Source organism: Pseudorasbora parva, chromosome 8 (genome assembly GCF_024679245.1).
Source record: "Pseudorasbora parva isolate DD20220531a chromosome 8, ASM2467924v1, whole genome shotgun sequence".
NCBI classification, from domain to species: Eukaryota; Metazoa; Chordata; class Actinopteri; order Cypriniformes; family Gobionidae; genus Pseudorasbora; species Pseudorasbora parva.
In genome coordinates this window covers 25359462-25378351 of record NC_090179.1, presented here as the reverse complement: position 1 = coordinate 25378351, position 18890 = coordinate 25359462, and the positions used below count along the sequence as shown (strand labels likewise).

Sequence of the window (18890 nt, the reverse complement as noted above, 5' to 3'; positions counted from 1 at the left end):
CCAAAATGCACTTTAAAACTCAAGGGGACTTTTGCACAATTTCCTCTCGAAACCTTTTTTCTTCTTCTTCTTCTGCTTCTCTTCTTTTTTTGTTTTCTTTTTTACAGTCTGTGCTCGAAAACCCAGGGAATAAAACAAGAAAAAAGAAAATAAGTGCGTTTTGAAGCGCGATCAAACCTCAAACTGAGAATATACGGTAAACAAACAAGACAAATAATAATAATAATACATCGAAATCAAATCTCGAAATAAAGTTGTAACATTTTTGAACATTAAATTCTTGGGGAACCTACATTTACAAAAAGAAAGCGGTGTGCAATAACAAAATATTTTTCTTCATTATTAGCTATACATTTATCAAGTATGTACTTTATATTTTTTTCGTTATTAGCTACATTTATCAAGTATTTGTACTTTATCAGAATATTTTTATTTTGAGAAAATTTTACTTTTACCTCACTACATTCCAGTGCATAATATTGTAGTTTTTACTCCATTTCATAAAAACGTTTCGTTCCTCACTACTTAGTAGGCTACTGAAGAAATCGACACCAAAAAACCAAGCCGATTCTTTTCAATGTATGAATGATCCATCCAAAATTTCGTCGAGCTCGAATGGCTCTAAAAGTAAGTTATTGTCGAATTTGCACATGAAAATCAGATTTAGGTCATGACTATTATTATTTGTGAAATCTGCTATACTGAGTATAACAATAGGTAACGTTACGTTACGATGTTTCATAGGTTTGTTTATTTGCAGATAGCAGCCTATACGAAATGTCTGCACTAACTTATTAGCCTACTCTGACTAATTGTGGACTAGTACTAGAATAAATAATAAACTGTTCATCGTTCAGCAGACCACTTTTTTATTTATTTAATAGGCTTACTTTAAAAATCAGTCAGAATACTTTTGCCATTTTACTCAAGTAATAATTATTAAAGTAAAAATATTTTTCCACTTAGCACCTGATCTGATACTATATTTTCCAGAGCAAAGAAGACAAATGAATAAATGTGGTCACAAACACATACAAGATTAGTGACATCTGTAATATGGAAACATTGGAAATATTTTTAACTGACATGCCATTATGCATTAAATTACATATAATTAGATGTGCCTATGGCTAATATTTAGGTGACTGATATTAGATTCCACCTAAAATGTGCTTATTTTTGGAAAACGAAAAAAGAAAGTTATTTTAAACAAGACAGTAGAACTGAGATTAGCCTATTCTCAGTTCTACTGTCTTGTTTCAAAGAAAAAACTACTAGTCACAGGACTACTAGTCATCTGGAAACATATCCAAACACATACCAAAACCAAACAGTTATTTTGAGAAACACATGGAAAGTTAATGGTCTAAATTTTAGCTGCAGTAATACATATTCGAAATTAGGAACAAGAGAATGATGCAGAATAAATAATTTATTTTTTTATAACATTATATACAATTCAGTCATGATAAACATTCGTAAAAGTTCCTCACACACAAATATGGCGGCATGAAAGTTCAAATAACATCAACATTGAACAGAAAAAGGTTACATCAACACGAAGATGAACAAAAATATGTAAATACAAAACAAGTATCTAAATGAAAGATAAGACAACATTTTCTGTGTTCTGTGTCTGTTTGTAGTTTTACCAGTAATTATATCAGGAGAGAGACATAGGTTAACTAGTGAGTGCCTCTCAACTGTCAGGACACTCTGCTGGAATAAAACAACCCGAGTCTCTGGGACAGTCATTATCTTCATCTTCCTCATCATTGGCCTTCATCTCTCCCTCTTCGTCTTCTGTAGGCCAAAGTAAAGAAAGGTTAAATCTCTCATACAAACCCCTGCTCGTTAATTTAATCTCTCCTGATCAAATCAGATTTGCGCAAAAACCCAAATGAAATTAATGTTAATTAAATGGCAGTATGCCTTCCTGGTTATCATCCCACACTCATATCAGCCAGAGCAGCCCAACTATGTGCCACCTGCTCACACAGTGAACCCACATCCAAACAGCAATTAATCCTGTAAAGGTCTGTTCCTGACCGCACAGAGCGTCATGGATTAAATTAAAATAGATAAAGCTGTGACATTCAGTATTACAGGACTTGCAGTGTAACTCAAGTATTTAAAAAAGGCAGAATTTCATCCAAACACAAAAATAGACGATGCAAAGATAGCAGTATCTATGCCCTTCCTGAGGCGTGCTGACATAATGTTTCCTGAGATGGACACCAAAACCAAAAATATAAACCAAAATATAGTTTTGCGCACAGCCGTCAATCAAACTTGAGACTCACTGCTTGTGACATAGAGGCAGTCTGACGCAGCAAGCAACCTGCGTCTGTGTTCTGGATCAGTCACATTCAGCTCAATCAAATGTCTCTCTTTCAGATGTTTCAGGTCATCTACTGTCTGGTAGCCATTCAAGAGTAATGAAGATGCATATTCCTGTGACAAAAGAGATTTCAAACATTAAAATAAAAATTTTAAAAAATCATAACATTTCTTTTCATTCTTTGTGGGAGCTGAGTGAGTTGTAGGATTAATATGTAGTGGGACAAAGGGTAAGAGTCAAAATATTGAGAATATATAAAAATGAGAAACTAAATATGCAAGAAGGCAGTATTATTATACTAGTCTAGTATTCATTAAAGGTGCACTATGTAGTATTTTTTCAGTAAAATATCCGAAAACCACTAGGCCAGTATTATATATTTTGTTCAGTTGTGTACTTACAATATCCCAAATTTTTCCAACTATTTGTAAATTGTGAGAAAATTGCTATTTTAACCAAGGCTAAACCAAAGCATAGCGTTTGAGAAAGTCGCCTGTCAATTGCGTCATATCTGTGTTACCCTCAGTTTTATTGGGCAGAAGTGCTTTACTCTTAGCAGTGTGAACCTGTCACAGCAACGCCGAGCGAACGCACAGAGTAACGCCATAACATCATTTTAAACACACTTAAATGTATCTAATATGATTAAAGCCGATTTAGTCCAAGATTAACATGGCAATCCTCCTCTTCACATTCGACACGGTGCCATCGAGTGTTAAAACGCGAAAGGCGAAGCTTAAATTTATGGGTATGTCCCTCTTTGGCTAATGTACTTTCAAGATGGAGGGGCAACATGGCGACCGGCATTCGAACCCCTCACCCGTATGTATTTTCAATGGTATATTATAAACTTACGAGAATACTTTATTACTTCAAAGAAGTAAATATACAATTAATAAGCACATATATTTTTGAAAGAACTAAGTGTTTTTAGCTAAGAATAAACTAAAAAAGTTAGCTTTAACAGAGCTGCTTTACCTTATACTTATGAAAAGCGGAAATAGTGCGCACGGCCGGCGACTGTGTCCCGTCCCGTCCCATCATAATAAAAGTCCCGGTGTACTACTTTAGAATTTTTTTATTTAATTTATGCCAACATTTCTAATTATCTTGTAATATTCATGTTTCTAATATTTTATTTCAGTTTTTTAATTACAGAAAAATGGTTAATAGTTTAGTTTTAATTAAAACTTGGCGTGAGGTGAATATAGTGACGTTAAAATACGTATTTTTTTCTGGTGGTGTGATGTTTCTATGTGTGCATGTGTATGTCCTGTTTGTTTATACCTCTAAACAAAGTCGCTCTAATAACTCCAGAAGTGTATTTGGTCGTGGGTTCTTGCATACTTTCACAGGTCTTATTTTTGGGGCCTCATCCTCTTCTTCTTTCTCTTTCTCGGGCAGAACATCCACATAAATAAACTTGAAATTTCCCACTTTGTTATTGAGCATTCCAGTCCATATGCCCATAGGTGGTTTACTTATGATGCTGATTATATCGCCCACCTGAAAAAGGCCACCAACATCATTAACTTCTTATTGGCAACTATTTCAATTTGTGCTGATTAATGCAGCTGGATGCAAGCTTTTGTTTTTAATTATTATCTCACCTTCAGTTTAAGGGAGTCTGTATCATATGGGCTGGGGACAAAGTCTGTATGAACTTTGGCTCGCCCGCAGAACAGCCCGGTGTAGGGCATGTCCTCCTCCAGTTTCAGGCTGTCTCTGTTACTGGATACATCGGAATTGCTGGTCACACCACCTGAGCCAATATGAACATTAAGAGTATGATTACAATGTCAAAACACGTTCTAATTCAGGTGCATGTATGTAGATACTTACTGGATGAGCTCTGTCCACTGTAGAGGCTTTCTAATGAGTTGCTGGTGCGGTCTGAGTTCGTGCTCTTTGCTGGAGTCCCATTCTCCGTTTCTCCTTCAGTGTCATCACCCTGCACCAATCACAGTATCAGTCTGGATATTCCTTTGAACTATTCTGCTGATAGTGGGACTGGGGTAGGTTGGCTACAGGGGTTGGTTTTCTGAGGCTATGTCCGAAATAGGGTACTATTTGAGGGGACAGCCATTTATAATGGTGTTTGAAACCATAGTGGACGTTATTGAGTGCACTCATTCAATCCCACAATGCACCGCAATAACGAGTGTACAACTTATTTACGCTCAACAGCTAAAGAGGATACCCATAATGCACTGTGAGAGTTGAGCGCAAATTATAATCCCTGCTTCTGACCAGAAGATGGCGCCCGCAACTAAATCAATCCATTAATTTTCCAAACTGTGCTGAATCCAAAGTAATATACAGGTATAAATCGTATAAATTCCTTTTTAATTGATTATTAAATTGTTTAGTGAGTTTGATTATTAAAAGGTTAACACACGCTAGTTTCCAACTTTAAAAGTTGTAAATATGAAAACAAAATGTAAAAGATTGAAATTTTTAATTTATAAATGTTAGCTAATAGTTATATTTTGATATAAGACTTATAAGCCTTATAAGATGAGATCAAATAATAATAATATGATAATGATAACAGCGATGCTAACAAGGGGAATAAATGTGCCAATGCCAACCAACCCCCAGTCTCCTATACTCTTAAACAAACTGCTGATATTTTGGATGATGAAAAAGTTGCCAAATCAGTGTCGGTAATCATATGAGGAACTTGTACTGTGACTCACCATGTCCTCAGTGTAGGATTTGACGTGTTTCTTCCCCATCCTTTTACGCATAGTCATTGAGATGGCCTTCATCTTTTTCCCAAGACTTCCTGGTTTCTCACAGTTCTCTGCTGTTGATTCACCCTCTGCCTGTTTGTGCGCAAATGTTTTATTAATCCTTCTGTATATAAAAAGTATGTCTGTCCAGTGTGCAGTGTTCAATAAGACAATTGGGTAACACTTTATTTTAAGGAGACGTAGTTACATGCTACTACATGTACTATAGTAAATCATGCATGAATACAAGTAACTAACCCTAAACCAAACCCTAACCGTAACTCTATTTTAACTACACGTATTTCATTATTATTACCCAATACTTATTTGAGTAAGTAACTGTCAACTTAAAATAAAGTGTAACCGACAGTTGTAACTGATTGTTTTGCAGTAATGGGTGTAGTGAAAAGTATGTTACAAGGAAACATAGCATCATGATGGGGCATAAACTCCTCAAGAGCAGACTGAAGTGTCTTATTCATCAAATTCTTCTTACCTCAGGTGTCCCATTTTCCTCAAGTCTGGAAGGGGAGTGTTGATTTCTGAATGTGTCAAATCTCCCAAAACTGGTGGATCGCTGTGTCAGGTAAATAAAACAGAGCACATTTACAATAGATATAACGCCAAAGCACATGCTATGTTTGTACATTACTTTGTATTTAACAAAAAGGGCCATTGTACTGTCAACCAAATTAGAGCACTTGAGTTCATTAAACAGCGCTCGACATGTCATCATTTTAATGTAATGTTTTCAATTTGATAAAAACGCTGCACTGAAAGATTCCTAATCTGCTCAGAACCTGTCAGCTCATTCACAGGAAAATGATAAATAATTATCAAAATTAAAAATCCATGTAATCTCATTAGAGCCAACCTAGACTAAGCCGTTCATAGTAATGTTATGTGTCAGGTTGTTTTCTTGCTCCAATGTCAGTTCTATGGGATATGGTAATACTGAATAATATCACCATCACCTGAAAAGTATATCACCTTCAAACTATTACCTTAATTAAGACACATTAATAAAAACCTACCTTAGGTTTAAGACATTTTGGTTTGTCTGATGCATTTGAAGCAGCCCTTTGAAGCATCTCCTTGATGTGCGTTCAGTTTTTCTTAAAATGAAACTCTAATCTGAAACTAGCGGTTTTACCTCTAAGTGTATAAAATGCAATGCCTCAGCAGAACAAACGAGCACAAGAACTTCCTTAAATCGCACAGGATGTGAGCCAATGCATGCTCTGTCTATTATCAAGGCATCAGTTTTACAGGGGAAAAACATTGAATGCTTGAGTCTGCATTTTGTGGTTTACCACTTCAGTCATTTCGAGTAACACAAATTCGGTAAGTGGGACTCCGTGGCATGCACACACAGAGAAAAATAATTTCCATAGAGGTGCTTTTTTCATAATCAAACCCTCTTTGCACCATATCGGTTTCATGAAGGCACTCTTTGTGGAATGGATTTAAGAATCTGATTCCATCAAGTCTTATATATAACTTTAATGTTTATTGTCACGTTGATCATTTCAAATGATTAGAAAAGATATAAATATAGTCAAGTGAAAGCTTATTAATCAATACTCCTTATTTCTTTTGCCCAAATTGTGAAATCTGGTCTTTGTATAGAGGAAGCAAGCTTTGTTGCACGCAAAGGAAGTGGACCCATGCTTTTGAAACACTTCCCGTCTACTTTCACAACTTTTAGCTAGGAATTTTTGCAAAACTGCACAAGTTATACCCAACACCTGTCTTACGTATTTTGTATACGTATGCAATTTATGTTGGTCACAGGCTTTTTATACAACTATAAGTAAGCCAAACATGGCAATTAGCTTCCTTTGCTAAAGGATTTGCTTTGTGATTTCACCAGCAACAGATGAGTGTTCGGGTAACCCGTTTAAAAATAATCATTATTTTTGCAATTATGCTTGGCATCTGTGAAATTGGACATGTCTCATTTAAATGAACAAAGACCTACTTTAAATGGTTTGCTGTACAATGCATGAACTGACCAATAGTGTTCAAGAAAACCTTACAGACAATAACAGCGTAATCCAACTGTGTGCAATCGGCCACAGTAAAAGCCAAATCCAGGATTACAGCATTATAATCTATTTCTTCAAGCCTTTGGAAACAAACAGCCCTTCCTGACCTTTTATGAGAGCTTCTCTTTATCTGAGAGTGATACAGTGTAGTAGTTCTCTCTTACAAGAAAGCCATATGAGAATCCAGGAAACAGGAAAGGATTATCAACTTTACATTGTGTATGTACCTTCAGAAAACACTAGAGGTCATCACCCTGAATTGTTTTAATAAGTGTTTGGAAACGTCACTGGTTGGCAGGCCAGGACAATCTTTGCGAGTCTTATATTGCAATAAAAACATTTGCATTCAGCACTTGAAGGCAGGTTAACAGCTTGAGTTTGTATCACATGAATTAAGACACTTGGATGGATTGTGTATACTATATATAGAAATATAATTAGTATATATAAGCACTTTGCATATAGACCGTGAGATTTTGAGATATAGAACCAACATATATTGCAATATTTGAACTTTCTGTTCATTAAATAATCCTGAATTTTTTAGCAGGTTTCACACAAAAATATTAAGCAGCACAACTGTTTTCAACATCGATAAAAATAAGATGTAGGATGTAAAATAAATGTTTCTCGAGGACCAAATATAAATAATCCTAAAATATATATATATTAATATATTATGATATGTCAAAAATACTTACATTGGGGGCACAGAAATCCACATTGGTTGTGGAACGCACCACTCCTTTGGGCAAGGAGTCTCTCTTCATGTTTTGAGCGTTGATTTTATCTCTGGATATAGTGCAGTCACAGGTGTGGACACGATGTTCATTGTGAGGAGGTTGACAGGTGTTGTAGGCTTGTACCCAGGTTAGAGCTGTTTCAGTTGGGTTACTCCAGCGATGTCTACTGGAGCTGCTGACCCTTGATCCCTCAGCAGAAATACAGTAATTCTCCTGTTTATGTGACTGTTGCCCAATGTCTTGCATCATTCCTTTGGCACCTTTGATATGAGCTTTGCAATACACATAAAAAAAAAAAACAGTGTCTGATTATTATCATTGACACAGAGATTTAAATACAAATCTTTGTTGCACCACAACACCAATAATGGCTATTGCCTCAAGGTAAGAGTTTAATGTACCTGTTGTCTCTTGTGTTGGAGTTCCTCTTTGACTTCTTTTCCTTTCTACTTTTTTCACGCTTGTCCCTCTTAGCTGTGTCATCTCTGCATTTACTGTCTCAGGCTGTTAACAGACAAAATAGTTAAATGACATTGTTACATTTTAATTTTAAGTTCATTTATATCCTCCTGTGACCCAGGAATAGACTTGTGTCCACTGTAGTGGACATTATATTTTAGTGAATTTCTCTGACACTGTACATGTCGCAGTTTTAAGTCTGGATGTCCTGTAAAGAGCACATTCAGAGATACCAAATGTTTGGATGTTTCACCAGGACAACAACTTCTTCTTGGTGTTTAAAAATGACTGATATTAATTTAGTGATCAAAGATAGCACTCTAATGGAAATAAATTATTTTGTAATTAGATTTTCAAATAGTTTTTTATAAATCAACATCTCAGGAAAATGTTAGGGGCTTTTTAACTTAATTCATGTTTTTCAGGCATTTTAGTGAATAGGGAAAGAAATTACATATCAATATTCCTATGAAATATTAGATATTATCATGAAAATGTTGCCAATTATTCCCATTATCACACTTCTTTTTTTCATTACATGTTGCTCCATAAACACATTCATATGCAGATCCAGTGTATAGATACATTGTATTGAATAGAAAAACCCAATGTATGACCATTTTACCCACATATTACATAAGTAAAATGGTATATCAATTCATTCCGTTATATCTTTCATAACATAGTTGAGAATATCATTAAACAAAGTTTCGTTTAAAAAAAATGGTGAAAAAAAAGAAATCTCATTGTTTTCGTCTATACATTTCATTCCATGTAATTGTATTTTTTTAAACAATTGAGTCCCAGTGTCCACAACAGAGGAAATAGTATAACATATGAATAAAATATAATTTTCCATTTTCCATTTGTTTATTATGCTCTAAACAATGTAATGACATGAAAAAATAAATTTTCTCTGTCCCAGAGGATATAAAATTAAATAAACATTTTTCACTTTTTAAATTTATGTTAAAACAATGATTTTGTGTATTTTATTCAACCACCTCATTATGCTAACAATGTTCTCCACAGTGAGTCCATAGGTGGATAATTTATGGCCATTTTACAGCTGTCACTGGTCCTTACTGGCGAACACACAACACATTTAACAGTCTCGACTGAATCTAATGCCATGTGGGCAAAAGGGATTACATGGGCAGAATGTGCCCCTCACCCAACCATCTGTACAGACGGTCAATCACAATACCCTATTTGGGGACAACTGTTTTTCCGGCCCCTATATACACAACGATCAGTTACATTCCAGCTGGCACAAAACCACCTGGGTAGAAAGGGTTTGAACTCACCATGTCATTCTGTCTGCTGCTTAGCTGGTTCAGATTGCATCCCTCATAATAGACAATCTACCAGTAAAAGAATGAGCAATTTAAATAAAAAGTAATGCAAAATACCATCTATCTATCTATCTATCTATCTATCTATCTATCTATCTATCTATCTATCTATCTATCTATCTATCTATCTATCTATCTATCTATCTATCTATCTATCTATCTATCTATCTATCTATCTATCTATCTATCTATCTATCTATCTATCTGTATATCTGTCTGTCTGTCTATCTGTATATCTGTCTGTCTGTCTATCTTCTATAGATAGAGAAAGAGAGAAAATATAAATACATGAATATTTTATTTAATCTACACTCACCTAAAGTATTATTAGGAACACCATACTAATACTGCGTTTGACACTCTTTCGCCTTCAGAACTGCCTTAATTCTACGTGGCATTGATTCTACAAGGTGCTGAAAGCATTCTTTAGAAATGTTGGCCCATATTGATAGAATAACATCTTGCAGTTGATGGAGATTTGTGGGATGCACATCCAGGCAAAAGATGCTCTATTGGGTTGAGATCTGGTGACTGTGGGCAGCATTTTAGTACAGTGAACTCATTGTCATGTTCAAGAAACCAATTTGAAATGATTTGAGCTTTGTGACATGGTGCATTATCCTGCTGGAAGTGGCCATCAGAGGATGGGTACATGGTGGTCATAAAGGGATGGACATGGTCAGAAACAATGTTCATGTAGGCCATGGCATTTAAACGATGCCCAATTGGCACTAAGGGGCCTAAAGTGTGCCAAGAAAGCATCCCCCACACCATTACACCACCACCACCAGCCTGCACAGTGGTAACAAGGCATGATGGATCCATTCTGTTTATGCTAAATTCTGACTCTACCATCTAAATGTCTTAACAGTAATCGAGACTCATCAGACCAGCTGTTGTAGCCCATCTGCCTCAAGGTTGTGTATGTTGTGGCTTCACAAATGCTTTGCTGCTTACCTCGGTTGTAATGAGTGGTTATTTCAGTCAAAGTTGCTCTTCTATCAGCTTGAATCAGTTGGCCCATTCTCCTCTGACCTCTAGCATCAACAAGGCTAGATTTTCACCAATAGGACTGCCATATACTGGATGTTTTTTCCCTTTCACACCATTCTTTGTAAACTCTAGAAATGGTTGTGCGTAACAATCCCAGTAACTGAACAGATTGTGAAATACTCAGACCGGCCCGTCTGGCACCAACAACCATGCCATGTTCAAAATTGCTTAAATCACCTTTCCCATTCTGACATTCAGTTTGGAGTTCAGGAGATTGTCTTGACAAGGACCACACCCCTAAATGCATTGAAGCAACTGCCATGTTTATTAGATAATTACATTAATGAGAAATGTAACAGGTGTTCCTAATAATCCTTTAGGTGAGTGTAGATCGTAATGTTTAAAACAATAGTCATATATTTCTGACCTGGACAGGCATCGCTTGCTGTATGTTTCTTGAAATATCTGCCATTGTCTGGCTTTCAGCCCTTCTTACTGCTCTCACCAGATCTGAAATTTAAACATATTAATCTAATTAGTAAACAATAGTACTTAGCAACCAAGTCACTGTGCATTTTTTTATATAGTCATTTACTTTATTAGCAGAAGACTTAAGTACATAAATCCAAGACATTAGGTCTACAAAATCTCTGATAAGATTTACAAAAAAACTAAAAAAAGCCAAAGCAGAGCTCAAAATAGTACATTCCATATGAGAACATTTATGTGGTTTTGCACCTCATTTCCTGTTTTGCTTCTTCACGTATTTTGACGAGGGGGAAATACCATGTGGCAGGTGATTTTACTAGTCAAGGAAATGTGGTACATCCATAGTGAAAGCTTGAACAACATTATTAGCTAAAAATTAATTTGTATTTGAAATTCTGATTTAAATGGGCTTAAGATTTTTTCATCATCTATTAAAAATAATAGTGGTTAAAATATTTGAACATTGTCTTTTATAAAAAAAATAACAACAAAAAATTAGATAAACTATACGGACACATGTGGGAAGCATAGACTGTAAAACAAATATTGACCTTTGAATTTGCATCTTGGCAGCACATCATTGTGCATTGAATGGAGCTGAGGTTAAGTGATGACTAACAGACAACGGGTAAATGGCTAGCCACCTGTCACTCAAAGTGGCCACGCCCTTAATTATGCAGAACTAGTCTAAAATAGTTGTGCCTATTCTCTTAATAAGTAATCGGTATGTTTTGGGTATAACGTGCAATAAAACCAATCAGTGTCTCATCTCCCATTCCCTTTAAAAACCAGCTGTGCTCACAGCATGGCACAATTTGCAAGCGGAAAAACTGAACGCTTCTTTAGCTAGCGAGGATCTGCTCGTCCAATGACGCCTGCTTTCTCGTCATTACTGCAAATAGGTAGACTAATTCTGATACATCTATTATGACATGTAGGCATTCTTACATTTATGTACAGAATAATAATCTTTTACAGAAAATATTATTTTAAATCCTTTAATTTTTCATATTTAAAAATCTTTGTTTGCTCCTGTTCGTCCCTGTGTGTGTAATAAGTATATTACATACGCATTCTCTAAATAACACAAAAGAGACCAAAATTACCAGGATTTAGTTGGTCAATGGTGCAGTCGTTTTTCAGTTGCACTCCAACAATGCTCCTGAACACACGTCATGTGATTTTGACTGGACTTGAAAATAAAAACTGAGGCTGAAACCAGCAAAACACACTTGCTTCGTGCCTGGCGCTGCATTGCGCTGCATTGCACTGGGTGTATGATAGGGCCCATAAACATTTGTTGATCACAGAGCTTATTTTTTGAGATAATCTAAAAGCCTATGGGGAAAATACATTGGGTTTTTGTTGAGGGAACCAGTGTGTTGGAAGATATGTACATTTTGTAATATTTCGACTTCTTCTAAAATGGATTACTATCAGGATTTGAGGAGAGTTTCAACCAGTATAACAAAAAGGGTTTATGAAAAACATTGCCTAGCTTTAATCTAAAATCTTGAATGCTGATTTAAAAAGCCCATGACACATTTTGTCAACTACCAGAGTACTTTGTCATTGAAAGGTCCAGTGCCCTATTTACAATTTAGACCCTGCTGTTTCTTAATTAATCCCACGCAGGACAAGCAAGTGCTTTAAGTGAGCGGATGACCACACACCACTGTGGTTGTGTTGTACCCACTCTCCATTCACTGTGAATGGGATTTGACGCAATCAGTGTTTCTGATTGGCCAGTGTTAAGCGGCTGTTGCTTGCCTCCGTGTGTCTTGTAAATGAAATCTAGTCAGGCTTAACCTACAAATCCTCAGAACGGTTTTACCTTCATTCTGATTGTTCCTCAGGAGGACTAAATCTTCCTGCTTTGTGGCAGCTGGCCAGACGGAATTAGTGCAGATGGTATTAACTGCAGGAGGGAAACCAAAACCATTAGATATTTATTCATTTAAGGTCCACTAGTGTTCCATGCTTTTACTTTTTTCACTCTGGAAAGCTTAATTGAGGGGAAGAAAATGTAGACAATCTTGTTTGTCTTGTCATTCATGTATAATGATCTGATAATCACTGTACAAACCTTGTTGTTTGCCGGTTTGCCGGTAAGTTAAGCTAGTGTTTTTATTATGAGTGTGAAATGATAAAAACAAGGGTGTCTTATTGCAACTTGGTCATGTGATGCAAAAGGAAGATGACATAAAATATCTCTTAAAATATATAACATACCTAAAGCGTCATTTTCAGAAACAGTCTTTGGCAGTGTTCTGTAAGTTGACACAAGGAAACATTTAATAAAAAAACAAATGTTCGCAGAGAGCGTGCCACAAGGGCCATTTTTGACTGGAAGTTCAGCATTTTTTCTCTTTGTTCACTGAAAAACACACACACTGAACTCACCTTTGTTTCTTTTTTCTAGTGTTGTCTGAATTGATTTGAGAAATTTCCTGAAAATAAACACAGCATGAGGAAGTTTAGTGATATATTATTGTACATATTGATGTGAAATGCATTCATGTAAAATCACATGTTCTCAAGATCACGCAAGCCGAATATTTCAGGTTTCTCTTTCATAAACAGACCTCAAATAGATGTTAATAATTTCCATATGGTTTCAGTGTAATCAGTTAGCAGTGTAATCAGTTAAATCAGTTGACCGCTTTTCATTTAATGGAAGCTCATGATGTCCACAGCACTGTTATAGCATGCATCCAGATGGCTGATACATTTCCCATGACAGTGCAGTATGCATGCACCATTCCAGCAGTCATTTCTATAGTTACCATGGAGATGGAACGCCCTGCGCTCTTCCATTTGTTGGTGTCATCTAAGAGAACAGCTGGGCTGCGGGACCTGCTGGGGATGGTGTACACCTGAGCCTCACTGGACTCCTGCACGGCCTCATACAGGCTGTCCATAGAGCCCTCCTACAAAATGACATGTCACTTACAATCTGTGCTGCTAATAAGCTATTAATGTTAAGTACAGTGTACTTATTACAAGGGTCTTCATCCCCTTGGTGGACAGATAGACAGACCCGGTTACAAAATACCTTGTAAAATTAGGTGTTGCATTTTAAGCCTGGTCTACATTAACAAGAATATAGTATTTCACCAATGTAAGTAATATATGAATGTATTTTCATATTTTGTTATATAAATAATCCATATGCAGGTACATTTTAAATTTACTTGTGAAACTTTCATCTTAATTTAAGTTTCTCAACTTTAGACTTGGTTGAAACGAAGTTCATAGTTTAAAGCAATTTTTAAAACAAAAATTAGTTTGAGATCAAACCGTTAAGGCAGTACAACCACCGATCCACTAAGAGTCACAGACCCCGTTGAAGACCCTGAGTTATATGGGTACGTTAATGCTGTAGTAAGCATATCAGTCCTGTGGTTGGCGATGTCTCTTTCTAAAGAAACATTAAGCACCTATAGACTGTATGGACTGAACACATAATACGCATACACATGACATACGTCACGATTTTCACATAATTATGTTTTATTAAAAAAGTTCAGGAGGAACACGTTCATTTGTGAAAAAAATTTAATTGTGAATTCACATTTTTGTATTTAACATGGAGACAATAAGGGTATTGCTTTCATCGTTTTTTTTTCATGCCCCCAAAATGCCAATGTCATGTAAAACGTTTTTCGTTCTTTGTTGTAAACGGTGTCGTGTAAACAGCCCCTAAGTGTTTACAGTGCATTTGAGTGCAAATCCATTTGCACCGAAGATAAAACAGAAAGCCAGAATCCTTCGTTTGCTTACAGAAAATCAGAGCAGTATGTATTCAATGAAGCAAGTCTTAAATTGCACAAAACAACACATCTTGCAGAGAAACTTACCATTGTGTCTTGTTTTTATACATAAAATAATAAAACAAACAATGTAAATAAAATTAAATGAGATATTGTGATAAATACCATATCTTTAATGCTAGAGCTATACATTTTAGCCACACTGACTTGACTTCTTCAATAAAAGAAAGACAAATTAAAGGCCCTCCGAAATCTCCTAAAGCATGGTTCCTGATCTTCATGCTCTATCGCGTTGCCTTCAAACCCTCCAGCAGTTCACATTGCATTCACACACAAACCACAGAGCAGAAAAGGGGAATCACATCTTACCAGAGAGAAGCAGAAGAGATTCATTCTGGAAAGAATGGTTTCTTTCCAGTGCCCACAGCATAGGATGAACAACTGGACGAGGCGAGCAGACAGAGAGCAGAGTGCTTAGTGTTCCAGACTGCCTACTGCTCCACAGATTAATACTGAATGACATCCTTTCTCTAATCCAATAGATGTGGAGGACCATTACCACTCCAGGCAGCTCCTCAGTCAAGTGCTGAGCTTGTTAATGCTGATATTGTTTACTTTCTACAGAATTGGGTTGAGAGCTTTGTTTGGGCTATGACAGAGTCACTACAACAGTCGCTTACGTAATTTACTGTAGATGCAAGTCACTGGTCTAATTTAAAACTGTTATGTTGAGGCATCCTGTCTTTGCACAGGCGTGTAAAAGACTAAGGGCCAGATTCACTAACAGGTTGCGCCAGCACAAAACCCTCTTTTAACGTTAAAAAACTACTGTCAAGATGAAATACATGCAGTTAAAAATTAGTGTTGAAAAGGCATGAACATGGTTATTTTTGGTTATGTTTACTCTCAATGGCCTCCTCGATATGGTCCTCCCAGGGTACAGTAAGTTCCAGGAGAACGATCTGCTTAGAGGTCTCTCAGATGAGTAGCATGTCAGGCCGCAGTGTTGAGATGGCGACTGCTTCTGGGAATTTCAATTGCTTCCCCATGTCAACTTTCAACTCCCAGTCTCGTGCTGTTGCTAGCAGGCCCGATGAGGTGGCCCTGGCAGCTAATGGTAGCTTCTCCCCAGCCTGGACAAAAGAAATGGTATTCTTCACTAGGCGGAGGCGCTTACAGTGGCCAGTTCCACAGCTGATGGTATTTTCTATGACTTTCAGGACTTGGTCATGGCTTCAACGGTAGCGCCCCTCACCCAGGGCTTTTGAACAGCAGCTGAGGATGTGCTCTAGTGTCCCCCTCTGAACAGGTTGGATGGGCTCGGTAATACATCGTAGACAGCCTGGATCAGGAACCGTAGGCGATGGGGTGCTGCTTTCCACAGCTCCGCCCATGTGACACTACGGTCCACTGCATGCTCCCATCTTGTCCAGGCTCCCTGCAGCCGCATTCCAACCATCCTGCTGGCCCGCTCCTACTCTACTAATACCCGCACCTCTTGCTGCACCAGTGATCTCCTGTCCTTCCCCTGTGCCTTATTGTAGCGAGGTGTTGTGCCGCAGCCCAGCTCTTCCATGAGTCACTGCTCCTATCAATGCGCTGTGCCGTAGCCGTGACTCAGTCGTTTCTTCAACACCAGAGATGTAGACTTTGCTGGCTTGAAGCACATGTGCTGGCTTGAACCACATGTGCCCAGGTGGTCATCTCTTCCAAGCCCTTCAGAATCCACCTGCCCCCTGGGACGTGTGGTTTTGTCACCATCAGGTTATCTATAAAAGCCCTAATGGGTGGCTGGCGAAAACCGGAGTTGGTGAGTCCTCTGCACTGGACCTCTGTAGACTTTACTAGCATGTATAAGCACTAGTGCGAATAATAGCACTGAAATTGTGCATCCAGCGATGATACCCTTCTCAAGCCTGTGCCAGTCTGATGTTGTAAACCCCCAAGAGACTTTCAGACTGAAACTGCCATAGTAGTCCAGAATGAGGTCTTTACTTGTCTGGGATGTGGTGCCGGCGCAGGGCCTCCTCAACCAGTTTGTGGGATATGGACCCATAATCATTTGTGAGGTCCGACCACAGCACCACCAGGTCACCCTTGTTCTCCCGGGCTTCCCTGGTCATCTGTGTGACCACGCCTGTGTCTTCTTGTGTTTTGCCTTCAGAACTGCCTTAATTCTTCATTCATATTGACATGATGGCATCACACAGTTGCTACAGATTTATTGACTGTCATATTTATGATGTGACTCTCCTGTTCTACCACATTCCAAAGGTGGATTGAGATCTGGTAACTGATGGCCATTTGACTATAGAATGAACTTACTGTCTTGTACAAGAAACCTGTTTGAGATTATTTTAGCTTTGTGACATGGCACGTTATCCTGCTGGAAGTAGCCATCAGAAGATAATTATAATGTCTTGGATTATTTCATTTAAGTTTAAAATGTTGTAAGAAAAAAGAGAGAAATTGACTGGTCATAAAGGGATGGACATGGTCAGTAATAAAAATCAGGTAAGTTGTGGTGTTTAAACGATGCTCAATTGGTACTAAGAGGTGCAAAGTATGCCAAGAAACTATCCCCCACACCATTACACCACCTGCAGCAGCCTGAACCATTGATGTTTAATATCAAAATCGAGACTCATCAAACCATGCAATGTCCCGTTTTGGTGAGCCTGTTGTAGCCTCAGTTTTTTTATCTTAGAGGACAGAAGTGACACCCATTGTGCTCTTCTGCTGCTACATCCCATCTGCTTCAAGGTTCGACGTGCGTTCAGAGATGTTGTTCTGCATACCTCAGTTCAAACAGTGTTTATTTATTGTTGTTTTATTTACTGAGTTATTGTTGCCTTTCTATCAACTCAAACCAGTCTGCCTATTCTCCTTTGACCTCTGGCATCAACAAGGCATTTTCACCCACAGAAATGCTTCTCACTGGATATTTTATGGGTCGGAATATTCCAACTAGCCCACCAGGCACCAACAACCATGCCACATTCAAAGTCACTTAAATCACCTTTCTTCCCTATTCTGATGCTAAGTTTGAACTTTAGCAGATCGTCTTGACCATGCATAAATGCATTGAGAAGGTGCAGTTGAACAGGTGTACCTAATAAAGTGGCCAGTGAGTGTAATAATTTATATTATATACAACATTGTAGGTAGACTGAAGACAATTAAGCTATAGGGACAGAACACCAGCAGTCTCTACACAGGGAACATTGACCTCTTTTTCTTGCCGGTGACAAAAAAATATACTTAAATATGGCAGTTATATTTTATTAACCAAGCACCATGTTCTGTCTCCATCCACAGGGAAATAAAGGTGACATTAAAGCTCTTAGGAGAATATAGCATTCAAATACCTCCAAAAACCTTGACTGCACTGTAAAACATATTAGGTAACTAATATCTCAGTGTGGGACCATCTGAATTGCTTCTAGCTTTAAGTTAAAATATTATTCAATATGACCGAACCTCAAGGTTAGACCAATCGAAAGCCAAACGTAAGGCTCCGCTCCCACAGAAATGTTCACAGTTTCACTTTCTGCATTCTGTAACCCAAGGAATGTGGCATGGCATGTTGTGATAAAAACTGCAGACACTTGGGTAAATCTCTTTTCATCTGTTCTCAGCTAGAGAAAATCTACCCAGCTGAGGATACACTGCCTTGGCATCTGACATTACCTGCTAGCACAGCGAGTGTTTTTTAGCCAAAGTGCATGTGATGTCTTGTCAACAACCCTTAAGTCGTTTATATCTGGAATTGTTTTAAAAATAGGCCCAGAGGATTATGGTGCAAAGCGCAGCGTTTCGGACATCAGGACAGGAGGTGAATCTGGTTCAAGAACGTGTAAGCTGTTGCAGAAAGTAGGTCAAAAGGAAAGCAAGATGTTCATGGTTTCTCTCTGGCTGTGCACACAGATGATTGTGAAGGTCATCAGATATTTG

At 37.6% G+C, this 18890-nt stretch overlaps 1 protein-coding gene across 3 annotated transcripts; it reads right to left on the bottom strand.

Annotated features, from left to right (window-relative positions):
• Window positions 1-1414: 1414 nt before the first annotated feature.
• Window positions 1415-15625, bottom strand: samsn1a (SAM domain, SH3 domain and nuclear localisation signals 1a). 3 transcript variants are annotated; one of them, XM_067451710.1, is made up of 16 exons: window positions 15306-15625; window positions 13950-14093; window positions 13567-13613; window positions 13396-13433; window positions 12998-13081; window positions 11102-11184; window positions 9634-9690; window positions 8269-8371; window positions 7826-8139; window positions 5573-5653; window positions 5041-5169; window positions 4184-4292; window positions 3952-4109; window positions 3629-3847; window positions 2304-2454; window positions 1415-1803 (listed from the first exon to the last, which is right to left on the bottom strand). In XM_067451710.1, the coding sequence occupies exons 1-16, from the start codon at window positions 15327-15329 to the stop codon at window positions 1700-1702; spliced, it is 1845 nt and encodes a 614-aa protein (XP_067307811.1). In that variant the 5' UTR covers window positions 15330-15625; the 3' UTR covers window positions 1415-1699. The 3 variants fall into 3 exon arrangements, with proteins under 3 accessions (XP_067307811.1, XP_067307812.1, XP_067307813.1); XM_067451711.1 differs by having other exon boundaries at window positions 3952-4103; window positions 15306-15624; XM_067451712.1 differs by lacking the exon at window positions 9634-9690.
• Between the last annotated feature and the right edge of the window lie 3265 nt (window positions 15626-18890).

Coding starts and splice junctions, on each gene's coding strand:
- samsn1a (XM_067451710.1), bottom strand. CDS start 15,329: ATGAATCTCTTCTGCTTCTCTCTG. Junction 13,614..13,949: donor CAGGGCGTTCCATCTCCATG/GTAACTATAGAA, acceptor GTTTATTTTCAG/GAAATTTCTCAAATCAATTC. Junction 3,848..3,951: donor CAGACTCCCTTAAACTGAAG/GTGAGATAATAA, acceptor GGCCTTTTTCAG/GTGGGCGATATAATCAGCAT.